At 35.1% G+C, this 19,082-nt stretch overlaps 3 protein-coding genes across 3 annotated transcripts in view; 2 read left to right on the forward strand and 1 right to left on the reverse strand.

Annotated features, from left to right (window-relative positions):
• Positions 1–19,082, forward strand: part of LOC142337176 (26S proteasome non-ATPase regulatory subunit 8-like) — a 136,163-nt gene that overhangs the window by 23,267 nt on the left and 93,814 nt on the right. The window lies entirely within an intron of this gene.
• Positions 1,662–12,165, forward strand: LOC142337173 (serum paraoxonase/arylesterase 2-like). The gene is made up of 3 exons (XM_075386281.1): positions 1,662–1,808; positions 2,904–3,103; positions 10,959–12,165. The coding sequence occupies exons 1-3, from the start codon at positions 1,789–1,791 to the stop codon at positions 11,825–11,827; spliced, it is 1,089 nt and encodes a 362-aa protein (XP_075242396.1). The 5' UTR covers positions 1,662–1,788; the 3' UTR covers positions 11,828–12,165.
• LOC142336681 (uncharacterized) lies at positions 16,032–17,848 on the reverse strand. Its single transcript, XM_075385591.1, has 3 exons — positions 17,654–17,848; positions 16,987–17,141; positions 16,032–16,386 (listed from the first exon to the last, which is right to left on the reverse strand). Exons 1-3 carry the CDS (start codon positions 17,846–17,848, stop codon positions 16,314–16,316), a joined length of 423 nt encoding a protein of 140 aa, XP_075241706.1. The 3' UTR covers positions 16,032–16,313.

Consider the following 19,082-nt stretch of genomic DNA (forward strand, 5'->3'; position numbering starts at 1 on the left):
TACGCTTAATTTGATGCATATATTTCTTCCATCGCAATTATTTATAAGAACAAAAAAATTTGACTTCTGTTGTGCAAAACACATCAGTTGTTCCAATCGAGACTATTTCAAAAAGGCCCCCTCATACAAAAAATGCAAAAAGTGTCCAGCAAGGTGGCTAGCATGAGTGGCTAGCATGAGTGGTGGCTGTTCTTCATTATATGCTGTTATACTTTGGTGTTTTGGCAGTCTTAAAGTAAAGTGATCATCTTCAAAAAATATAGCATTTTTTCCTGTGGTAAACATTTCTAAATGAATTTTTCAAGGTTTAGTGAGACCACTCCTAATTTTCCTACATTTGTTCCCAAATTAGCTAAGAACAAATACAACAATCGTAAAAAAAAACAAAATTAAAAGAAATTATTTTTCCCGATTGCCAAATTGAAGTTGAAACATAGATGCGGTTGGACTCAAAAATCTTTGGTAACAGTAAAACTATTTAGAGAAAACTTCAAAATGTTTTTGAATATCAGCTAACTTAGCATGACCATTATTATTGCTTGATTTAAATTTACCTCACTCCAATTTTCTTGTCCTACTGAGTAATAAAATCCAAAATCTCGCCACTCCATTTTTATTGGTTCAGAATTTTTGCGCTTAATGTAGTTGAAATGATCTGATTGTTTCAGAAATTTATCGGTAGAAAAATTGTGTAAGTTTTCAGCACTCTTTTAATCGATATAATCAAAAAAATTGATCCAAAAACACTTAATAAACTTGACCAGAAGGTAACTAAAGTTGACGGCGATTGATTGCCACAATTCAGGTAATTAAGCCGCTGCTCAATTTACAGAAGTTAGTTAAGCAATTGACCTTAAGGTAATTAAACTTCATATGCTAAAATCTTATTTAATATGTGGTAAAAGGGTCAAAAAGTAAATTTCATTTATTTTGTTTGTTCGATTGAATCATGTTTGCCCAAAACAAAAAGGAAATCAATTTTTGTATCTTTTTTGTATCCCTAATTGCTCTACTTGGATGAAGCTGTTGGAACAGTTTTGCGGTTTTTGGCAGCAACTGAGGCTAATTATATTTTCACAGAATTGACATTTTTAACACCGTCACAAATTTTAGTCAAAACTTGGTCCAAATCAACCTGATTTAATTTCAGAGTGGCATTAAGGTAGCAGGCAACTCATGTTGACTTTGAACTCCACATTCTTTGAAGTTGTTGTTTTGTGTAAAAATAAAGTACCTCAATTTTTGTTTTTTAACTTTTACAATTGTTTAACTTTTCCCTTATCGGTCATTGAAGTCCAAAAATTTAACCTTAATTAAATCCGGACCTAAGTCTTTCACATTTTAACGCGGATAGAACTTTTCTTGTAAAAATTCTACATTTTAACGAAATTCTGAATTAAATTATGTGATATCAATGGCACGCGGCTTGAAAACCTTCTGGTCGTGAGCTCTATAAATTTGAGTTACAATTAATGATTCGAGGCATCTAACTGTCTTTGAAGACTGCTGGTGTTTAAATGATTCACCTTCCCTTCTTCTATTCACTGACCAAAACTCATAATCTTTATCTTTAATAAGATAGAACTTGCACAGTTTGTTCACCGTTCTACATTCAAAACATTTAGGGTCACAGTTACAACTGAATCATATCTAGAGGTTAATAATTTGCAATATTATATCATTCGATGTGGGTTTGTTTGCATTTGGAACCCCCTCTCCGTTAAGTTATATTTAACAGAATTTATAAACTAGTTCTAACCAGCTTGAATAGGGTTGTACGTCATTGAAATGGAATCGTTCTTCAGCAGGTAGGACTCGATCATATAGAAAAATAGGATTTAAGATTTAAAATTTTCGATATTTTACAAATTTTGTCTCCTTTGAACACTTTCCAATTTGACTTACCCCAAACTGATTTGTTTTGATAAGGTGCAAGTGTAGATTGAAAGTAAATTATAGCAAGAGTCAAAAACCCAGGTTTAGGGGTCGATTTTTTGCTCGATCATACAGAAAAATATTTTTTAAGAATAAAGTGTAAATCCTAAAAATAGGAGTGTAAGAGTGTAAAAATAATTGATACTTAATATAAGGGTGGAAAAAAGAGTGTAATCTATTATAATTCCACCCTTAATTACACTCTTTACAAAGAGTGTAAAAAGAGTGGACAAAAGAGTGTAATTAAAGTGTAATCTTTTAAAATTACACTCTTCCACTCTTTTCCCCGATAAATAACAGTGGAAAACGGATTACACCCTAATCCCCGCTAATTAGGGGTGGAATAGGGGTGAAGCCTCGGCCCGGGTTGCTACAAAACATAATAACTGTTATTATATAATGAAATCAAGCTGACCGATTTTTTTAGATGCCATTAAATATTTTCATTCAAGCCTTACCAATAAATGCCTAAGGGGAGGGAATTGATAGGTTGAACTACCTTTCAATAATGAGGCTAATGATAATTCTGTCTATAGGAAACATTTAATTTTTGTTGTTTTCGAAAATATAGAGACCATGAGCCAGAAGCAATAACTGATTTCGATAACAGAGTTTTAGTAGCTTTATATGCCTCTGAAGTTTTGTCTCTAATCTTCATCATGAGAGGCCTGGGTACGCAACGTTATTTCTCAAAAAAATCTCTTACTTCTAAAAATATCTGGTTCTTCTTAAAAAATCTCGAAATCTAGCTGCGTCCAAATTGTAATTTCAGCGGAAATTGCCAGCAAATTTGGTAATGTTTGCCATAAAATTTCAATTACATAAGAACTATACCAAATTCAGATACAATATGGAAAAACAACTTTTCCTCTGAAAATGCACTGACACCCCGAGACGGCAAATCCCATCTCACTTTTTGTTTTTTTTTAAAGAAAAACAAGGTTGAACAACTTTATGTGACTTTTCAGACATCGGATTGCCTTCATCGTGTTGAGCGTGTTGGTTCTGGTGACAGCAGAGAGAGCATACAGATATGTGAACATATTCGGAGTGTTCAGAACGATAGAGACTGTGTACCCTGGCAAGTGTCAAGTGTTAGAGGGAGACTACTTTGGAAGTGAGGACATCACTCTTGGGCCAGGAGGATCTGCCATCGCATCAACGGGAGGTAGGTCTCATGGACAAATAGTTTCCGTATATTTGGCCTAATTGAGCCCCGGTTGCACAATATGCGCCTTTACATGATGCATGAGTAAAAATAGCGCGTAAATTAGTTCTTTGACCACAATGTAGAGTCAAATAAGAAATACCTTCAGTGCGAAAAAAGGTTTGAGCACAAAAAAGTGGTCTCCGTTCCCTATTGGTTGAAACTTGACCCAAACAAAAATATTTCTTTTTGCTAATGGTCGAGAACGATAATAGTGAATTGTTGTAATTTATTTTAAAAAAACATAGCAGGACAAGTGCTGACGTACAGTTCAAAGAATTTTCATTGTTTAAACAAAAGACTAGATATAGAACGGACTATGAGTGAATTGGGAAAACCATTTCCAAAAAAATCAGATTAAAAAATTTAAAACCTGAAATCAATGTCAAAATGCCGCATGTGAGCAAACAACCACTAGCGAAAGAGAAATTTGGTTCAAACAAAAAACTAGGCCTAGAATGAACTATGAATGGATTGGAAAAACCATATAGAAAAAATCCGATCCAAAAAATCAAAAAAACAGTACATATCAAACTGAAATTGCCGCGTGTGAACAAAAAACAACCAGCAACAAAGCGAATTTTTGTTCAAACACCAATTTCTCACTCTATAAAATTAGAGTTAAAAAATTTCATGCCGCAAAACCACTCGCTTCTTCGCTCAACTTCCTGTTTGGGCGTGACCAAAATTACTACTCCAATTTGACTTCAAAAATCTTGAAAATGTGCGAACATATCTTTAAAAAAATATAGCGCCCCCACTACAATTCAAGTTCTTTGAATTTTAATAAGCATATTACATCCTTTTGTTATTGGTATCTATGCAAAGGAGGGTCAAAAGCAGTATACTTGCGGTGGCATATTTTGAAACTGCACAGCACAACTGTGATATGCTACTTCATGTCGCATGGGTGGAAAACCCACTAACTGAGAAACAAGTTGTATTCGTTACCCTGACGATTTGTTCTGAGCGCCTTCACATTCCCAAATATAGGCTTCACTTAAATATTTAAAAAGTAACACTACTAAAATTAGCAAGAGAACTGTTTATCGAAAAACTGCAAGGCTCCATCGTTATTAATGCGAAGAAATAAAAACAGCTGTCGTACACGCTTACTGCACGAGAAGAAATTGTATTGATTGGCGGCGGAATCAATTGAATTAGTTTGGAATGCTGAATCGCGGAGCAAATTGGGCTTATTGGATTTGGGAGTACTGGATGAATTAACAGTGCTGATTCGCCGAGCGAATCAGGCTTATTAATCATTCTGAACTTTTTGTCAATTGCGATGCAATTGAGCTAGCTTATTAGAAGAATGAATTCGCCTGGCGAATAGAAAACGTAGCTTAGAAGAACTAATTACAATTTATTACTTTGGCATTTCATGTTTGTCTGAGTAATTTAACTAGCTATGGAATAATGGAAAGGAGTGGTATCATTGATATATGCGTACCACAAATCCCCCCTTACTAACGAAAATTAAGCTTTGCTACATTGTCGCTTCAACGAATTGACTTTTGACAAAAATCTATGTAAAAATATATAATGGTTAGCTGCTAATACTACATGTGTTTGTTTAGTTTTTTTGAAATTTGAGCTTCCTAAGAGCGGTATGATTTGAATTGCATTTCCACATCTAGAGCAATGAGTGTTTGTGCGCTGATTTTCAGGGAAATGTGAGTTTTACCGTCGGGGATTTTTGCGGTGTGACTTTCTGGGCTTTTAACTCTCACGAGAATTTTAATTGCGCGTTTCGGAACTTTATTTTACGTTCGGTCAACTCTACTGGATCATCAATCGTCTGTTCGTAGTTAGGTTCGGGCAGTAGAATTACTGCATCTGGTTTCAGTTTGAGTTGGACCTCTAAAGTGATGCCTTTTTTGGCCGATATCGCAAGTTTTATTGTGTGCGCCACTTTTCCCAACGTAGTGGTGTTTCTGATGAAGCTTGTCTGCAAAAACAGATCGATTGCCAGAGGAGTTTTTCGGAATCCTGCTGACAGCGCCATGTCGTATACGCTTACTGCACAAAAAGAAATTGTATTAATTAGCGGTGCGAATCAACTGAATTTGTTTGGAATACTGAATCGCGGAGCAAATCGGGCTTATTGGATTTAAGAGTACTGGATGAACTAACAGTGCTGATTTGCCGAGCGAATCAGGCTCATTAATCATTCTGATCTTGTTGTAAATTGCGGTGCGAGTGAGCTAGCTTAATAGAAGATTGAATTCGGCTGGCGAATAGAAAATGTAGCTTAGAAGAACTAAGTACAACTTATTACTTTGGCATTTCTTGTTTGTCTGATTAACTTAACTAGCTATGGAATAATGGAAAAGAATGGTATCATTGATACATGCGTACCACATATCCCCACTTACTAACGCAAAATTAAGCTTTGCTACATTGTCGCTTCAATGAAGTAACTTTTGACAAAAAATTAATTTAAAATGAATAACGGTTAGCTGCTAACACTACCTGTGTTTGTTTTATTTTTTAAAATTTGAGCTTCCTGAAAGCGGTCTGATTTGAATTGCATTTCCACTTCTAAAGCAGTGAGTGTTTGTGCGCTGATGTTCAGGAAAATGTAAGTTTTACCGCCGGAGATTTTTGCGGTGTGATTTTCTGGGCTTTTAACTCTCACGAGAAATTTAATTGCGCGTTTCGGTACTCTCTTTCACGTTCGATCAACTTTACTGAAATCTCAATCGTCTGTTCGTAGTTAGGTCCGTGCAGTAGAATTACTGCATCTGGTTTCAGTTTGAGTTGGACCTCTAAAGTGATGCCTTTTTTGGCCGATATCGCAAGTTTTATTGTGTGCGCCACTTTTCCCAACGTAGTGGTGTTTCTGATGAAGCTTGATTGCAAAAACAGATCGATTACCAGAGGAGTTTTTCGGAATCCTGCTGACAGCGCCATGTCGTACACTCTTACTGCCCAAAAAGAAATTGTATTAATTCGCGGCGCGAATCAACTGAATTTGTTTGGAATGCTTAATCGCGGAGCAAATCAGGCTAATTAGGGTTTGCGAGTACTGGATGAATTAACACAGTGCTGATCAGGCTTACTGCTTTTTATGAACATGTTGTCAATCGCGGTGCGATTAGGCTGGATTATAAGAAAACTGAGACTGTATTCGCCTGTCGAATAGAAAACATGATTTAGAAGAATTAATTACAACTGAATAATTTGTCGGTTCTATTTTGACAGAATTATTTAGCAGCATTTTTGGAGATTAGACAGCCAACAAGAAAAGAGTAGGTATAAATCAAATTGTTTTCATCACGAAATGACCAGAAGTGTGGACCGACTTAAATATGGAAATTATTACGGAACAAACAAGTATGGGTACAAACAACACAAAAATAAACAAGTTACGTTTAGAACTCGAAATGAACTAGAACTGTAAATGGAAATTAGCAATGGAATGGTAAATTAGCAACAGAATGATGGAATGGAATGATAACGTTGGTACATTAGTGCCACAACAGCAATCAAACAATTCTGAGACCTTAACGGACAAGTGAGGTTGTTAATTTTGCAATCATTTGCAGATGTTGTCTGTGGTTGATTAAATGTGTTACATCTACTCCAATCAAGTTTTTTTCCGGTAAGCAAACAAGATTTCTGTGAAGTAATTTGTTTTAAATATGCATTTCAAAATAGCTCCTATAGTTTGCGCCACCCTCCCCCCGGAGGGGGGGGGGGAAGGGGGGCTTGAATGGGTAAAAAAGTGCCAGTAAAAAATGCAAACCGTAGACAGCCAAATTAGCACCTTTTTCTATCGATTTTTTAATGCGCCTTTGTAAAAATAAATTGAATGCATTGAAAAATAAAACGTTACACCGCAGAGGTATACCCTAAAATTTCTGCCTTAATAAAATTGGCTCGAGAAATAAATACATAAATTGAACGAAATTAGGAGACATCCCTTGTATCTTATTTTTCGGAAAAAGGAGTTCAGCCAATTTTGCGAAATAGAAGAACTTTCGGATCGAGAAGTAGAATACAATCTTGTAACACGTTTCCGCTCAATTTAGGTATCTTTTATTCGCATTAAAAGTATCTCTAATCCGCAATTGAGCCTAATTAAATGCGCGCATTTTGAGCACGCTCATTTAATACTCTTTAATAAACCATTTTTTAAAGATTTAATTGAAGCTTTTGAAGCTTTAAAGCGATTTAAATACAAACAACTTTAAAGATAAATTCGAAAAACCGAACCACCGGTTTCTTTCCCAAGAATCCCTCGCTCAAAGAAGAGCTTGTATACCAATATTGGGCTGGCATTTTCAAGGGCACTATAAATAGGGGCACTGATGTAGAAACCAAGCGGCTTTTGTTTACCAAGAAGGGTAAATCGAACAGAAAATCCGACAAGCATCATCTGAAAATATTGAGGGATATTTCCAGAAAAAGTCAGATTTATTCTTTTTTGTTTTTATTTCACTGAACAAAAATTTAGTTGATATACTAATCAAAAAGTTTATTCGTTTGTTACCGGGTAAGCGAAATACTTGCCTTTAGATTCTGAACACAAAAGTAGAGTTTTGCAATTTCGTCCAATGTTTCTCAAAGTTCGTCCCTTATTTAAAAAATATGATGTGACCTGATGGGTTAAGGAGTCGTATAATGTTGCTCATGCTTTTTTCTTTGTATCTCCTGTTCATATGGATTGTTATAAACTCAAAAATTTTTCTTTGGAGGCAATACTTAAAAAATTGGTACATTAGAAAAGTAAAGTTCAGAAACGCAAAAAATTCGACTGTTTTTTATGTAAAATGCTTTCTTATTTCTCAAATATTGCGTCTAAGTGGATCAAAGTGATTAAAAAACACGTTTCAGGCTAACTTTGGCTATGATGTAAAGAAATTTAAGGTTAGTATCTTACAAAGTCAAGTTTTACAATTTCGTCCAATGTTTCTCAAAATTTGTCTCTAATCTAACAAATATGATGTTACCCTATGAGTCAAGGAGATGTAAAATGTTGCGCAAACTATTTTCGTAGTAATTCATATTCATACCAAATGTATTAAACCAAAAATTTTTTTTCTGGATTCAATACTTGAAAATTTGGTACATTAGAAAACTAAAATTGTGAAACGCAAAAAATTCGTCTGTTTTTTCATGTAAAATGCCTTTTTATTTCTCTACTATTGGGTCTAGTTAGTCCAAAGTGACGGGAGAAACGTCTGCTAGGCTAAATTTAGCTTTGATATAAAGAAGTTTAATATTAGTGCTATATAAAGTCAAGTTTTGCAATTTCATCCAATTTTTCTCAAAATTCGTCTCTAAAAAATATGATGTTAACCTATGAGTCAAGGAGATGTAGAATGTTGCGAATACTATTTTCCTAGTATCTCATATTCATTCCAAATGTTTTAAACCAAAAATTTTTGCTCTGAGTTCAATAATTGAAAAATTGGTACAATAGAAAAGTAAAATTGGCAAACGCAAAAGATTCATATAAAATGCTTTCTTATTTCTTTACTATTGGTTCTAGGTGGTCCAGAGTGATAAGAGAAACGTATGCCAGACTAACTATAGCTATGATGTAAAGAATTTCAGGTGAGTGTCATATAGAGTCAAGTTTTGCAATTTCGTCCAACGTTTTTCAAAATTCTTCTCTTATTTTAAAAAAATGATGTTACCCTATGGGTCAAGGAGATGTAGAATGTTGCGCATACTATTTTCCTATTATCACATATTCATATCAATTGTATTAACTCAAAAATTTTTGCTCTTGGTTCAATACTTGAAAAATTGGTACATTAGAAAAGTAAAATTAGGAAACGCAAAAAATTCGTCTGTTTTTGGTATAAAATGGTTTCTTATTTCTCTACGATTGCGTCTAGTTGGTACAAAGTGATAAGAGAAACGTTTGTTAGGATAACTTTGGCTATGATGTAAAGAAATTTAGGATTAGTGCTATATAAAGTCTCAAAATTTGTCTTTTATTTAAAAATTATGGTGTCACCTTAAGGCTCAAGGGGTTGTAGAATGTTTCTCATAATGTTTTCGTAGTATCTATTCATATAGATTATATTAAACCGAATAATTTTGCCTGGGGGTCATTATTTGAAAAATTGGTTTATTAGAATAGTAAAGTTCGGAAACGCAAAAATTCGTCTGTTTTTTAGGTAAAATGCCTTATTAATTCTCGACTATTGGGTCTAGGTGGTTCAATGTGGTAAGAGAAACGTGTGTCAGGTTGACTTTGGCTATGATGTAAAGCAATTTAAGGTTAATGTTATATAAGGTCAAGTTTTGCAATTTCGTCCAATGTTTTTCAAAATTTGTCTCTTTTTTAAAAAAAATGATGTGACCCTATGGGTCCTGGAGTTGTAGAATGTTGCTCATACTATTATCGTAGTATCTCAATTTCATATAGATCGTACTAAACCAAAAATTGTTGCTTTGGAGTCAATCCTTGCAAAATTGGAACATAATAAATTGGGAAAAGCAAAAAATTCGTCAGTTTTTTAAGTAGAATGCCTTCTTATTTCTCGACTATTGGGTCTGGGTGGTTCAAAGTGATAATACAAACGTTTTTCAGGTTACCGTTGTCTAGGATGTAAACAAAAAGTTCAGATCAGTTTTAGATAAAGTCAAGTTTTGCCCTTTCGTCCAATGTTTCCCAAAATTCGTCTCGTATTTAAAAAATATGATGTACCCCTATGGGTCAAAGAGTTGTAGAATGTTGCTCATACTATTTTCGTAGTATCTCCTGTTGATTTGGATTGTAGTAAACTAACAATTTATGCTTTGGGATACTTTTAAAGGAGGTACATCGGAAAAGTAAGGTTCGGAAACTCAAAAAATTTGTCTGTTTTTTATGTAAAATGTCTTTTTATTTCTCGACTGTTCGGTCTAGGTGGCTCAAAGTGATACGACAAACCTGTGTTACAATAACTGTGGCTATGATTCAAAGAAATTTAAGATTAGGGTTAAATAAAGTCACGTTTTGCAACTTCGTCAAATGTTTGTTTAAAGTCGTTTCGTATTTCAAAAATATGATGTCACCCTATGGGTCAATGAGTTGTAGAATGTTGCTCATACTGTTTTCGTACGGATTGTATTAAATCTAAAATTTTTGCTTTGGTGTCAATAGTTTGAAAAATGGTACTTCCCAATGCCACAAAAACTGCATTTTTTTCCGAAAAATCCCTCGCTCAAAAAACGCTTTGTTTGTCAATGTGGGACGGGTGCAGATTCAATAGGAACCCTTTCATAAATAATTTAGGGTGAAATAATATCGTGAAATAATTAAAAAAAATTCCATGACACTATGTTGATGTACTGGTGTAGATTCAATGAGCCGGCTAGGAACTCTTTGATAAGTAATAATAAAGTAGTAATAAAGCTTTAATAATAACTTTTTTGCTCAAAAACACGCATTAAATTAGGCTTTTTTGCTGATTATGTGCGAAATCGAGCTACATGGCGTGCGAAAAATCGATACATAAATGGAGCAGATGCGTGATACAAGACGTGCGAAAAATAGGTTATAAAGTTTGTACTTGTATTTCGCGGCTAAGATTAGGACACTTTTGCGAACGCCGGTTGCTAATTTCCCTTCCATTTTGCCGGTTTCTGCTAAAGTAGCTATTTTCCGCAATATTGTTTTATTTTCAATGTATTAACATTGGAAAAACGAACAAGAGATACACGCATCGGGCATATGTGCCCGTGACGATTTGGGTATACCTCTGCGGTGTAATGCCACTCTTACCGCAAAACTTACAACCATAATGAGGACTACAATTTCGTTTGGGGAGGGGGCTATATCGGGAAAGACCCCAACTTTGTTTTTTTACAGGACTAGATGCTGTCAAACGCAACTACCCTCACCTGTACAAAGGTGACAAATTAATCAAAATCACTGGAACCAAAATCGAGGATTTGGAACTGGTCGACTTCAAACACGATTTTGTGCCTCATGGAATCGACCTGAAGCAGATTGACAAAGACCATTGGCTTCTATTCGCAGTCAACCACCGATCTGATCAAGACTATGTCGAAATGTTCGATTGGTACACTGCTGGAAATAGTCTAAAGTTGAATCACTACGGCTCTGTTAGTGTTACGCAACTTGGAATCAGCGGTCAAATCAATGACGTAACGATTATATCGCGAACATCGTTTTACGTAACCAATGACAAGTTCTACAATGCTGTGATTGGTCGGATCTCGCAGTATTTAGGCCTTCCGGTTGGTAAATTGGTCTTTTACAAGGACGGTAAAGCTACTGATGTTTCGCGTGGTTACGTTGAAGCGAACGGAGTTTCAACCTCGCCTTCGGGTGAACGTCTCTTTTTCACCGATTTGATGTCCAACGTATTTTACGAGTTCAAAATTAACCCAACTGACGGCTCGCTGACCCTCTTGAACTCTTTGTTCATGCCGACAAGTCCCGATAACATAAACGTCATTTCAGAAAACGAAATGCTGATAGGCTGCCATGTTCGGTTGCATGATCTGTTTATCTACTTCGCAGACATGGAGAACCTCAAGACAGCTTCCCATTTGATCAGGGTGTACCGCAAGGATATAAATAGTCCGTGGCAGTATGAAACCATACTTATGGACGATGGTTCCATAGTCAAGGGCTCAAGCGTCGGGGTTTATAGTCATGGAAATTTGTACATGGGGACTGTAATTGAGAAGATTGCCTATTGCACGAAATAAATGCATGCGCTGAATAAGAGAGATGAATTGTTGTAAGAAATGCGCAGAACTTCTTTTTTTACAAAAAAAATATAGTCGACATATTTAACGCCCAGAAAAAAAGTTTCAGCACATTATTTACATAATTTACAGTCACTCAGTGACTGTAAATTATGTAAATAATTTACAGTCACTCAGTGGGTTTCTTACAAAACATCTGCAAACAGCCGCTGAGAACTCCAACCATTACTCAAAAACATTCAAACCAGACAAATCTCATTATCCAAATGCTACTAATAAATGAAAGCTAATATACAGTGTTATTTATTTATATTTTAAAAAATATATTTAAAAAAGCATATTTGAATAGGAGAAAGACAAGCGAACCAAACGCTTGCTTTTGACGTTTTAAGCAGTACCTAGCTCCTGTATGAACTACGTTGCAGTCTGAAAATGTAAACCAGAGTTCCTTAAAATAATTAAAATGATTCCGATTAAAATACTTCGATGGGCATTAGATATACCTGTTGTTGTTGTTGTTGTTGTTGTTGTTGTTGTTGTTGTTGTTGTTGTTGTTGTTGTTGTTGTTGTTAGTGTTGTTGTTGATGTTGCTGTTGTTGTTGTTGTTGTGGTTGTTGTTGTTGTTGTTGATGTTCTTGTTGTTGCTGCGGCTGCTGCTGCTGTTGTTGTTGTTGTTGGTTGTTGTTGTTGTTGTTGTTGTTGTTGTTGTTGTTGTTGTTTTTGTTGTTGTTGTTGTTGTTGTTGTGGTTGTTGTTGTTATTGTTGTAAAAGCCTCCTCAGAGATGTCGTGTTTTGACTATAAACTCTTGCGGTTTTTCACATAGATCTGCGGCGCTGATGCTGTCTATGTGGCAGCGTAGGATGTGGTTCACGTCTTCTGCTCCTTTTTCAAATTTCCTGCCTTTTTTTTTAATTTTTTTTTAATTCAATGTTTCAGGTCGTTCAGTTTGGGGCAGCTTCCTCCTCTGAGCTGGCACATCAGCACCTTTTATTCTCGTGACAGATCTTCGAATTTTTCGTCAACTTTGTCTGCCGAAAGTGGTGATGGTGCTCCGAGGACTTTGTTGTTTGAGTATCCCGATATGGTTTTTGAAGACTTCTTCGTCTATCTTCTTTTTTGGTTGTATCTTCACGATATAATTGCATTTCTTCCTCAGTCTTCTCAAGGTGCGACGGAAGTGTGTATCTAAGCTTACGATGCCTCTGTGTTCCGTGTATAGCTTCGTGACATGGGTGAGTTGACTTGAGGGCGTCTGCTGAGATCTGCGCGGCAATCATTTTGCAGTTTACATCTATGGGTATGCACTGACATTCTTGTCGAATATTGTCGATGTTCGTCATTTTAGGGCATCCAATAGCAATTCGCAGTGCATCGTTCTGTCTCGTTTCTAGTGATTTCCAGTTCGAGGAGGCCAAATATGGAACCCAGACTGCTGCTCCGTAATTGAGTGAGGAAAAGGTTAGAGCTTGTAGATTGTGACAGTTTCCTTCGTATTCAATCCTCGTTTCTAGTTTGTCACAGCACGAAGAACGTTATTCCGCTTCCTTGCTGTTTCATTGAGGCATCTCGAATATTCACCAAAAGTCAAAGAGTGGTCCAACGTGACTCCCAGTAACTTCATTGTGCGCACCGTGGGAATTTCTTTGTTGTCCATTCTCATATGAAGTTCGTGTTCCATTATTTTGTCCATTGGCTGAAAAGCATTACAGTACAATTGGAGGTAGAAACAAAGAGCTGCTTCTTTTCAAGGTATGGGCGATAGTGTCAAGGTATTTTTGATTCTTTGTAGATGGTGATGTCATCCTTATAGATAGTTAATTTTACTTTATCCAAGGGCTGTGGTATATCTTGCATGTACCATGAGAAGAGCGTTGGGTACAAGACACTGCCTTGGGAAACACCCGCTTTAAGGTTGACTGCACTAGAGAGAGCTGAGTCGAGAGCTACTCTTTGGTTCCTTCCTCTGAGATAGTTGACGAGCCAAATTTTCAACTGTGTACTTGGCATTAGATTTAATTGGTTTCAGTATCTTTCAAAGTATCGTTTGCTTTCTGTTTCTTTTATGTCACTGAAAGATTCAATAACTTTTCAATCGAAAGATTCAGCAATCTTGCCCATGGATTTTTTTCTCAAAAACCTACGTCTACAGTGTATGATAAAGAAATGAGGAGCCTTAAATTAATGGAAACAAGGAGGAATGGTAATGTGCGTTCAAACAATGTTCCAACCCATCAAATAAACAAAGAAAATGAAACTTAATTTTTCTCTATCCTTTAAGAGCATCCTGATTTACATACTGCATATAGTTGCGTAATATAATAAAAAAGTTCAACATATGTATTGTATCTGAATATACGTTGCATTTCTTTTTCTAGAACTGGAAAACTGGAGTTGAAGAATTTTTTGAAAACTTCAATTTTTCTGCTCCTTGTTTTTCCAAACTTGTGTTTCTTTCTAAATACAGCTAAAAATTGGACATAAAAATTTTTCTCATGGAAAGGAAGAGGAAGCGTTTTCTCAATTTTATAGCTCTGAGTTAATTGACCTCCTACTGTGTTCAAACTTAAGCAAGAATATATGGAACGTAATCAACAACAACAGGTTTGATTAGCCTTCTCATCCTGCAGAATTTTAATCCTGCTTCCATGCAATGATTTTAGTTTAAGCTTCGTATAGATTGAGACAAAACTAGACAACTAATGATTTGAGGGAACTCTTTAAGCCTTGCCTTCTGTAAATTTTTGTCGATTTTTCGTCAAATGCAAATAAAATCAGGTTTCCTTATATCTTCAGACACTTCAGCCATTGATTGTAAATTTGATGTTTTTTGTTTACTTTTCATATATAAGGTCAAATGTTTTGTTGACTACAATTTGTTGACTACTCAATTTAAAATTGGGGCGAAATGATGAAAGACTATTGTAGAAAAAAAACAACTCATTAGTGCAAAAAGATATTTTGGAACAGATAATACTCTGTATTTATAATTAATCAACTTATGCATCTACACACAACAAATTTAAATAACTACACAACTATTGACATCTCCGATACCTGCTAGAGTTAATGGCTGATATCTCTTAACGTCTTGTAGTAATTTGAAGTAGAGAAAAATCTAATCAGCAATTTTTGAAGAAAGTTGACTGGTTTTCTTCAAATTCAACGACTTCCTTTTTCCAGTTGACTGGCTTTCTTCAATTCAGCTACTACAAACGTCAGCTGAAAAATTGATATCCTGGCCTTGCAATTTTTTTAATAGAAATTCATCAAATAGATGTTTGGAAGACTCTGATACCAGAATTGTCAGGTGTTTTTCTAAACAAGGAAAGTTTTCCCCTAATTCTTTGTTCCAAAAGACTTTTTTAAATATCTCTCCAGGTTGATGGTTCCCGGAAAATTGGGTTGTGAGATCTCTGTAAAATATCAAATTGTGACCGATTTGGTGGGTGACAAATTTAAGAAAGTGAATTAAAAAACTAGGTAACTTTCAGATTTGTAATTTTTTTTCCATCAACCGCCCGAAAATTGTGATACCAATACAAAAACTTTCATCCATTGTTTGAAATTGGGACAAGTTGGAAAACTTTTTTGACAAAACAAATTATTGTATCAGCATGATTTTGACGGCGCTTTTTTCACAAATCTTGAAAACGAACAGTTTTTGTTTGAATCTGAAACTTTTAAAATTATCCAATTGGTTAAAATACATGTTTGAAATTTATATAACAAATGCTATTTGTTTTCTGAAAATTTGAATAATCTAAGGGTCGGTTTTCTTTCAATGATTTAAAATAAAAAGTATTTGATTTTCGCTCTTTTTCTGTCTATTGGAACTCTTTCGTGTCGTTTATGCTGGTACTTTTGCTGATACTTTGTATTCGAATTCGATATTCGACGTCTCATTTCTAATTGTAATTCAAAGTTTTTGCACTTCAAATAATACTTCGAATTTTTAACAGTTACTCTATCATGACATACTTTTTGACGCTAAAGAAAAGGTATCTGTACAGTGTTTTAGATTGATTGACATATAGATTATTTTGATAAATTTATTAGAGCGGTCTTTTGTCTGCTGTCGAATATTGAAAATCAGATTTAACGGTACTTTGTTTTTTGGAGTTTTGTACAAGTACTTCACCATATACATTAAAAAGCGTTCAGTTGGATGTTTAATATTTAATTAATCACATCATTTCTTCTTAATAAATAGCTCTGAATAAAACCTTCTAAATAAACAGCTCTAAATATTTATTGGATCAACAGTAAATATTGGATCAATGAAGAGCAACATATGATGGCCGGTAATCTAGGTGGAGACGTACGTTTCAATGCAGTTTTTTTTTGTGATACCAATTTAAGAAAATGTTGCGAGTCCTTTTGTGCAAAGCATCAGTTGATCGGCTAGTGAATGAGCTTCTAACTGACACTGTGCATTCTGATTGGCAAATTCTAACAATCTTGTCTGCTACAATGGATTCTGATTGGCTAATACTGGAAGAACGGTTGCTTATCCTTTCCCCATCTCTCCTCAGTGGGTGGATTATACATTGGAAGACGTCTGAAAAAAAAAGAGAATAAACATAAATAATTCATGGAACAGCAAAAATCTGTTTAAGTGCCCGGGTCGTATTATTCTTTAGATTAGATTAGATTAGATTAGATTAGATTGAACTTTCAAACGCCGTGCATTAGTGATTTTTTGTTTTTAGTATACTCAGTTTTGCTTAGTATTAATTTCTTTAAAGAAATTTTCATCAAAAAATTTGTCGCTAAAATAGGTCAAATTGATCGAAATTGCTCAACATTAAGCGTCTTATGTTCTTTTATTTAAAAAAAATAATTTTTATATTTTAAGCTGTGGAAACTTTATATACTGCGCACTCGGCTAGATTTTTTTAAATCATATTGTCAAATTTTTATTTGTTAATAGACATAAATTTGAGGCAGGGGGTTCAGAAATTTGTGTTTTCATAACCTTGTCTGAACAACCTATATAGCGCCCTTAACTGGCATGATATCATTTTGTATAGCCTGATATGAGGTGGTGTCAGCCATAACAATTGATAAACACCATTATAAAGGTGTAAAGTAAGGTAATCAATTATAAATGGTCGAATTGAACAAGTAGGAAAAGGAAACAGTTTCAAAAGATACTGACTTGTTGACTTTTGCGTATGAGAGTACATAGTCGCCTATTGTGTCCTGAGGGAATTTGAGAACAATCCATGCCACCATCAGGTGTTTCTTGGAAGCCCCGAACAGGAAGGAACCCAGTCTACTGTCCCAAGTGTCTATACTACCACCTGTGAACACCTGCCAACCCAAACAAACAACAATCAATAATAGCTACGCGAAGCTCTTGCCAGAAGTTCTGTCTGAAATCATAATTAACAGTTGAAATCATTAGAATTTTATATATACTAATATAGCCTGTTTAAAGCCAGAAAAAAAACCGTGAATGTTACTATATGTAACATCCAAACTCCCCGTAATTTATGCCCATGAAAAAAGTTTCCATTGCCATGTGGGAAAAGACTGATGCCCGTTTTTCCATAGTCATCAAAGGGAAGCAATCAAATATAAATACTAACGAATAAGATCATAAATGAGTTAAAACATCGTTTATAGATGCCAACCCCCTGTCAATCTTGCCAACCTCCTCCCTCAAACCTCGCGCTGTGTAGTTCTTTGTATTTTAATAACCTATAAAAATGCGCTTTAATTTGTTTCTTTTTTTTCAGATATAAGATATTGAAAACTTTCCCACAATTTTCAATCAAAGTAAGGAATAGAGTTCAGGTTTCTGTTTTTCAAAATTGATTTACCTGTCTGATTGTGAGCCTGAGGTTGCTCTGAGTGTGAGTTGACCCAGTGTACAGTAACTGGACTTTAGCCCCTCCCCGACTGATGCCAATGAAGTACACCCCACGCACCAGAGGGGCACTCTTCATGGCCACTGCGGCCGGTTTCCAATTCAGTCCATTCGAAACCAGAGGTCCAGAAAACAATCCTTCTTCCATAGATTACGAAAAGATAATTCAGGTTAATTTACAATATATAAAAGAAATGTGGCAATGATGATGAATTAAAGTTTGGATCGAATTTTAATGTTCGCGTCAGAGTTTGGGCAAAGTAAAAACGTGACAAGACAATCTTTGGTATGAATTAAAGCGTCAGTATTAATTTTCCAACTTAGACGGTTTCAAGCACTATGTAACGAAAAAATCAGCTTATTTTTGAGATAATTTAACTTCTTTTAGCTGATATTTTTAACGTAATTAACTTAGATATACTCAATCTATTTGAATTTCTTTAGAAAAGCATAATCAAGCTGAACAAAATTCGGCAACTGTTTCTTTTCGAAACCTGCAAAGTAATGAACAAAATTCATCATTTTAACACCTCTCCAAAATCCGTTTAATCTGGTTTCAAATTAAAAATGCGCGTGACGCAAACACTCCAATTAACAGCTTGCCCATTTCGGAAATCGCTGGGAAAGATTTGACCAGCTTAAACCACAGATTACGCTTCTGTCGTGAGCTAGTAAACGTTATTTAGTTAAGTGATTGGTGATTATAAGTATAGCTAATTATCATAATCGTCCCTGTTTTTTACGTCAGCAGATAATCTTATTTACCTCAGAGGACGCACCGAATTTTTCCCAGCTAACATGTAAATTTGAAAGTCAATTGGTGGTCGAACCGAAAACTGAATAGGAGAGTAGAGGAATTAAGTTAAAAAGTAAATCGGAGAAATCGAACCAGTCGATTTTTCAAGAATGATCATGAACAGGCAACGTATAATTACAGTCGCAGAACCTCAGCAGGTTATAACAGAAAAATATACGTTTTCTTGAAGACTGTTTAAACCTTTGTTTTTCTAAATAATCCATTACGCCGCAGATGTATACCCAAATCGTCACGGGCAGTTTTGCCCAATCTCTGTATCTCCTGTTCGTTTTTCCTATGCTAATACATTGAAAATGCAACAATATTGCGAAAGTTAGCTACTTTAGCAAAAACTGGCAAAAAAATTGAAGAGAATTGCGCAACCCGTGTTCAAATTTTATCAGCAAAACTGAAATACAAGCTATGTATCCCATTTTTCGCGCGCTATATATCACAAATCTGCTCGATTTATGTATCTCTTTTTCAAACGCAACATAACTCGATTTCGAACTATAATTCGCAATAAAGCCTAACTCAATGCGCGTTTTTGAGCCTGAAAAAGTGGTTATTAAAGCTTTATTAATTG

Source organism: Convolutriloba macropyga, chromosome 3 (assembly GCF_964194025.1).
Source record: "Convolutriloba macropyga chromosome 3, txConMacr16.3, whole genome shotgun sequence".
Classification (NCBI taxonomy): Eukaryota; Metazoa; Xenacoelomorpha; order Acoela; family Convolutidae; genus Convolutriloba; species Convolutriloba macropyga.

Bases quoted from the DNA above. Each gene is read 5' to 3' on its own strand.
- LOC142337173 (XM_075386281.1), top strand. From the start codon at position 1,789: ATGGAATCGTTCTTCAGCAG. The intron at 1,809-2,903 runs GTAGGACTCGAT...GTGACTTTTCAG, and splicing joins ATGGAATCGTTCTTCAGCAG to ACATCGGATTGCCTTCATCG. The intron at 3,104-10,958 runs GTAGGTCTCATG...GTTTTTTTACAG, and splicing joins TGCCATCGCATCAACGGGAG to GACTAGATGCTGTCAAACGC.
- LOC142336681 (XM_075385591.1), bottom strand. From the start codon at position 17,848: ATGGAAGAAGGATTGTTTTCTGGACCTCTGGTTTCGAATGGACTGAAT. The intron at 17,142-17,653 runs GTAAATCAATTT...TTGGGTTGGCAG, and splicing joins TCAGGCTCACAATCAGACAG to GTGTTCACAGGTGGTAGTAT. The intron at 16,387-16,986 runs GTCAGTATCTTT...TTTTTTTTTCAG, and splicing joins TCATACGCAAAAGTCAACAA to ACGTCTTCCAATGTATAATC.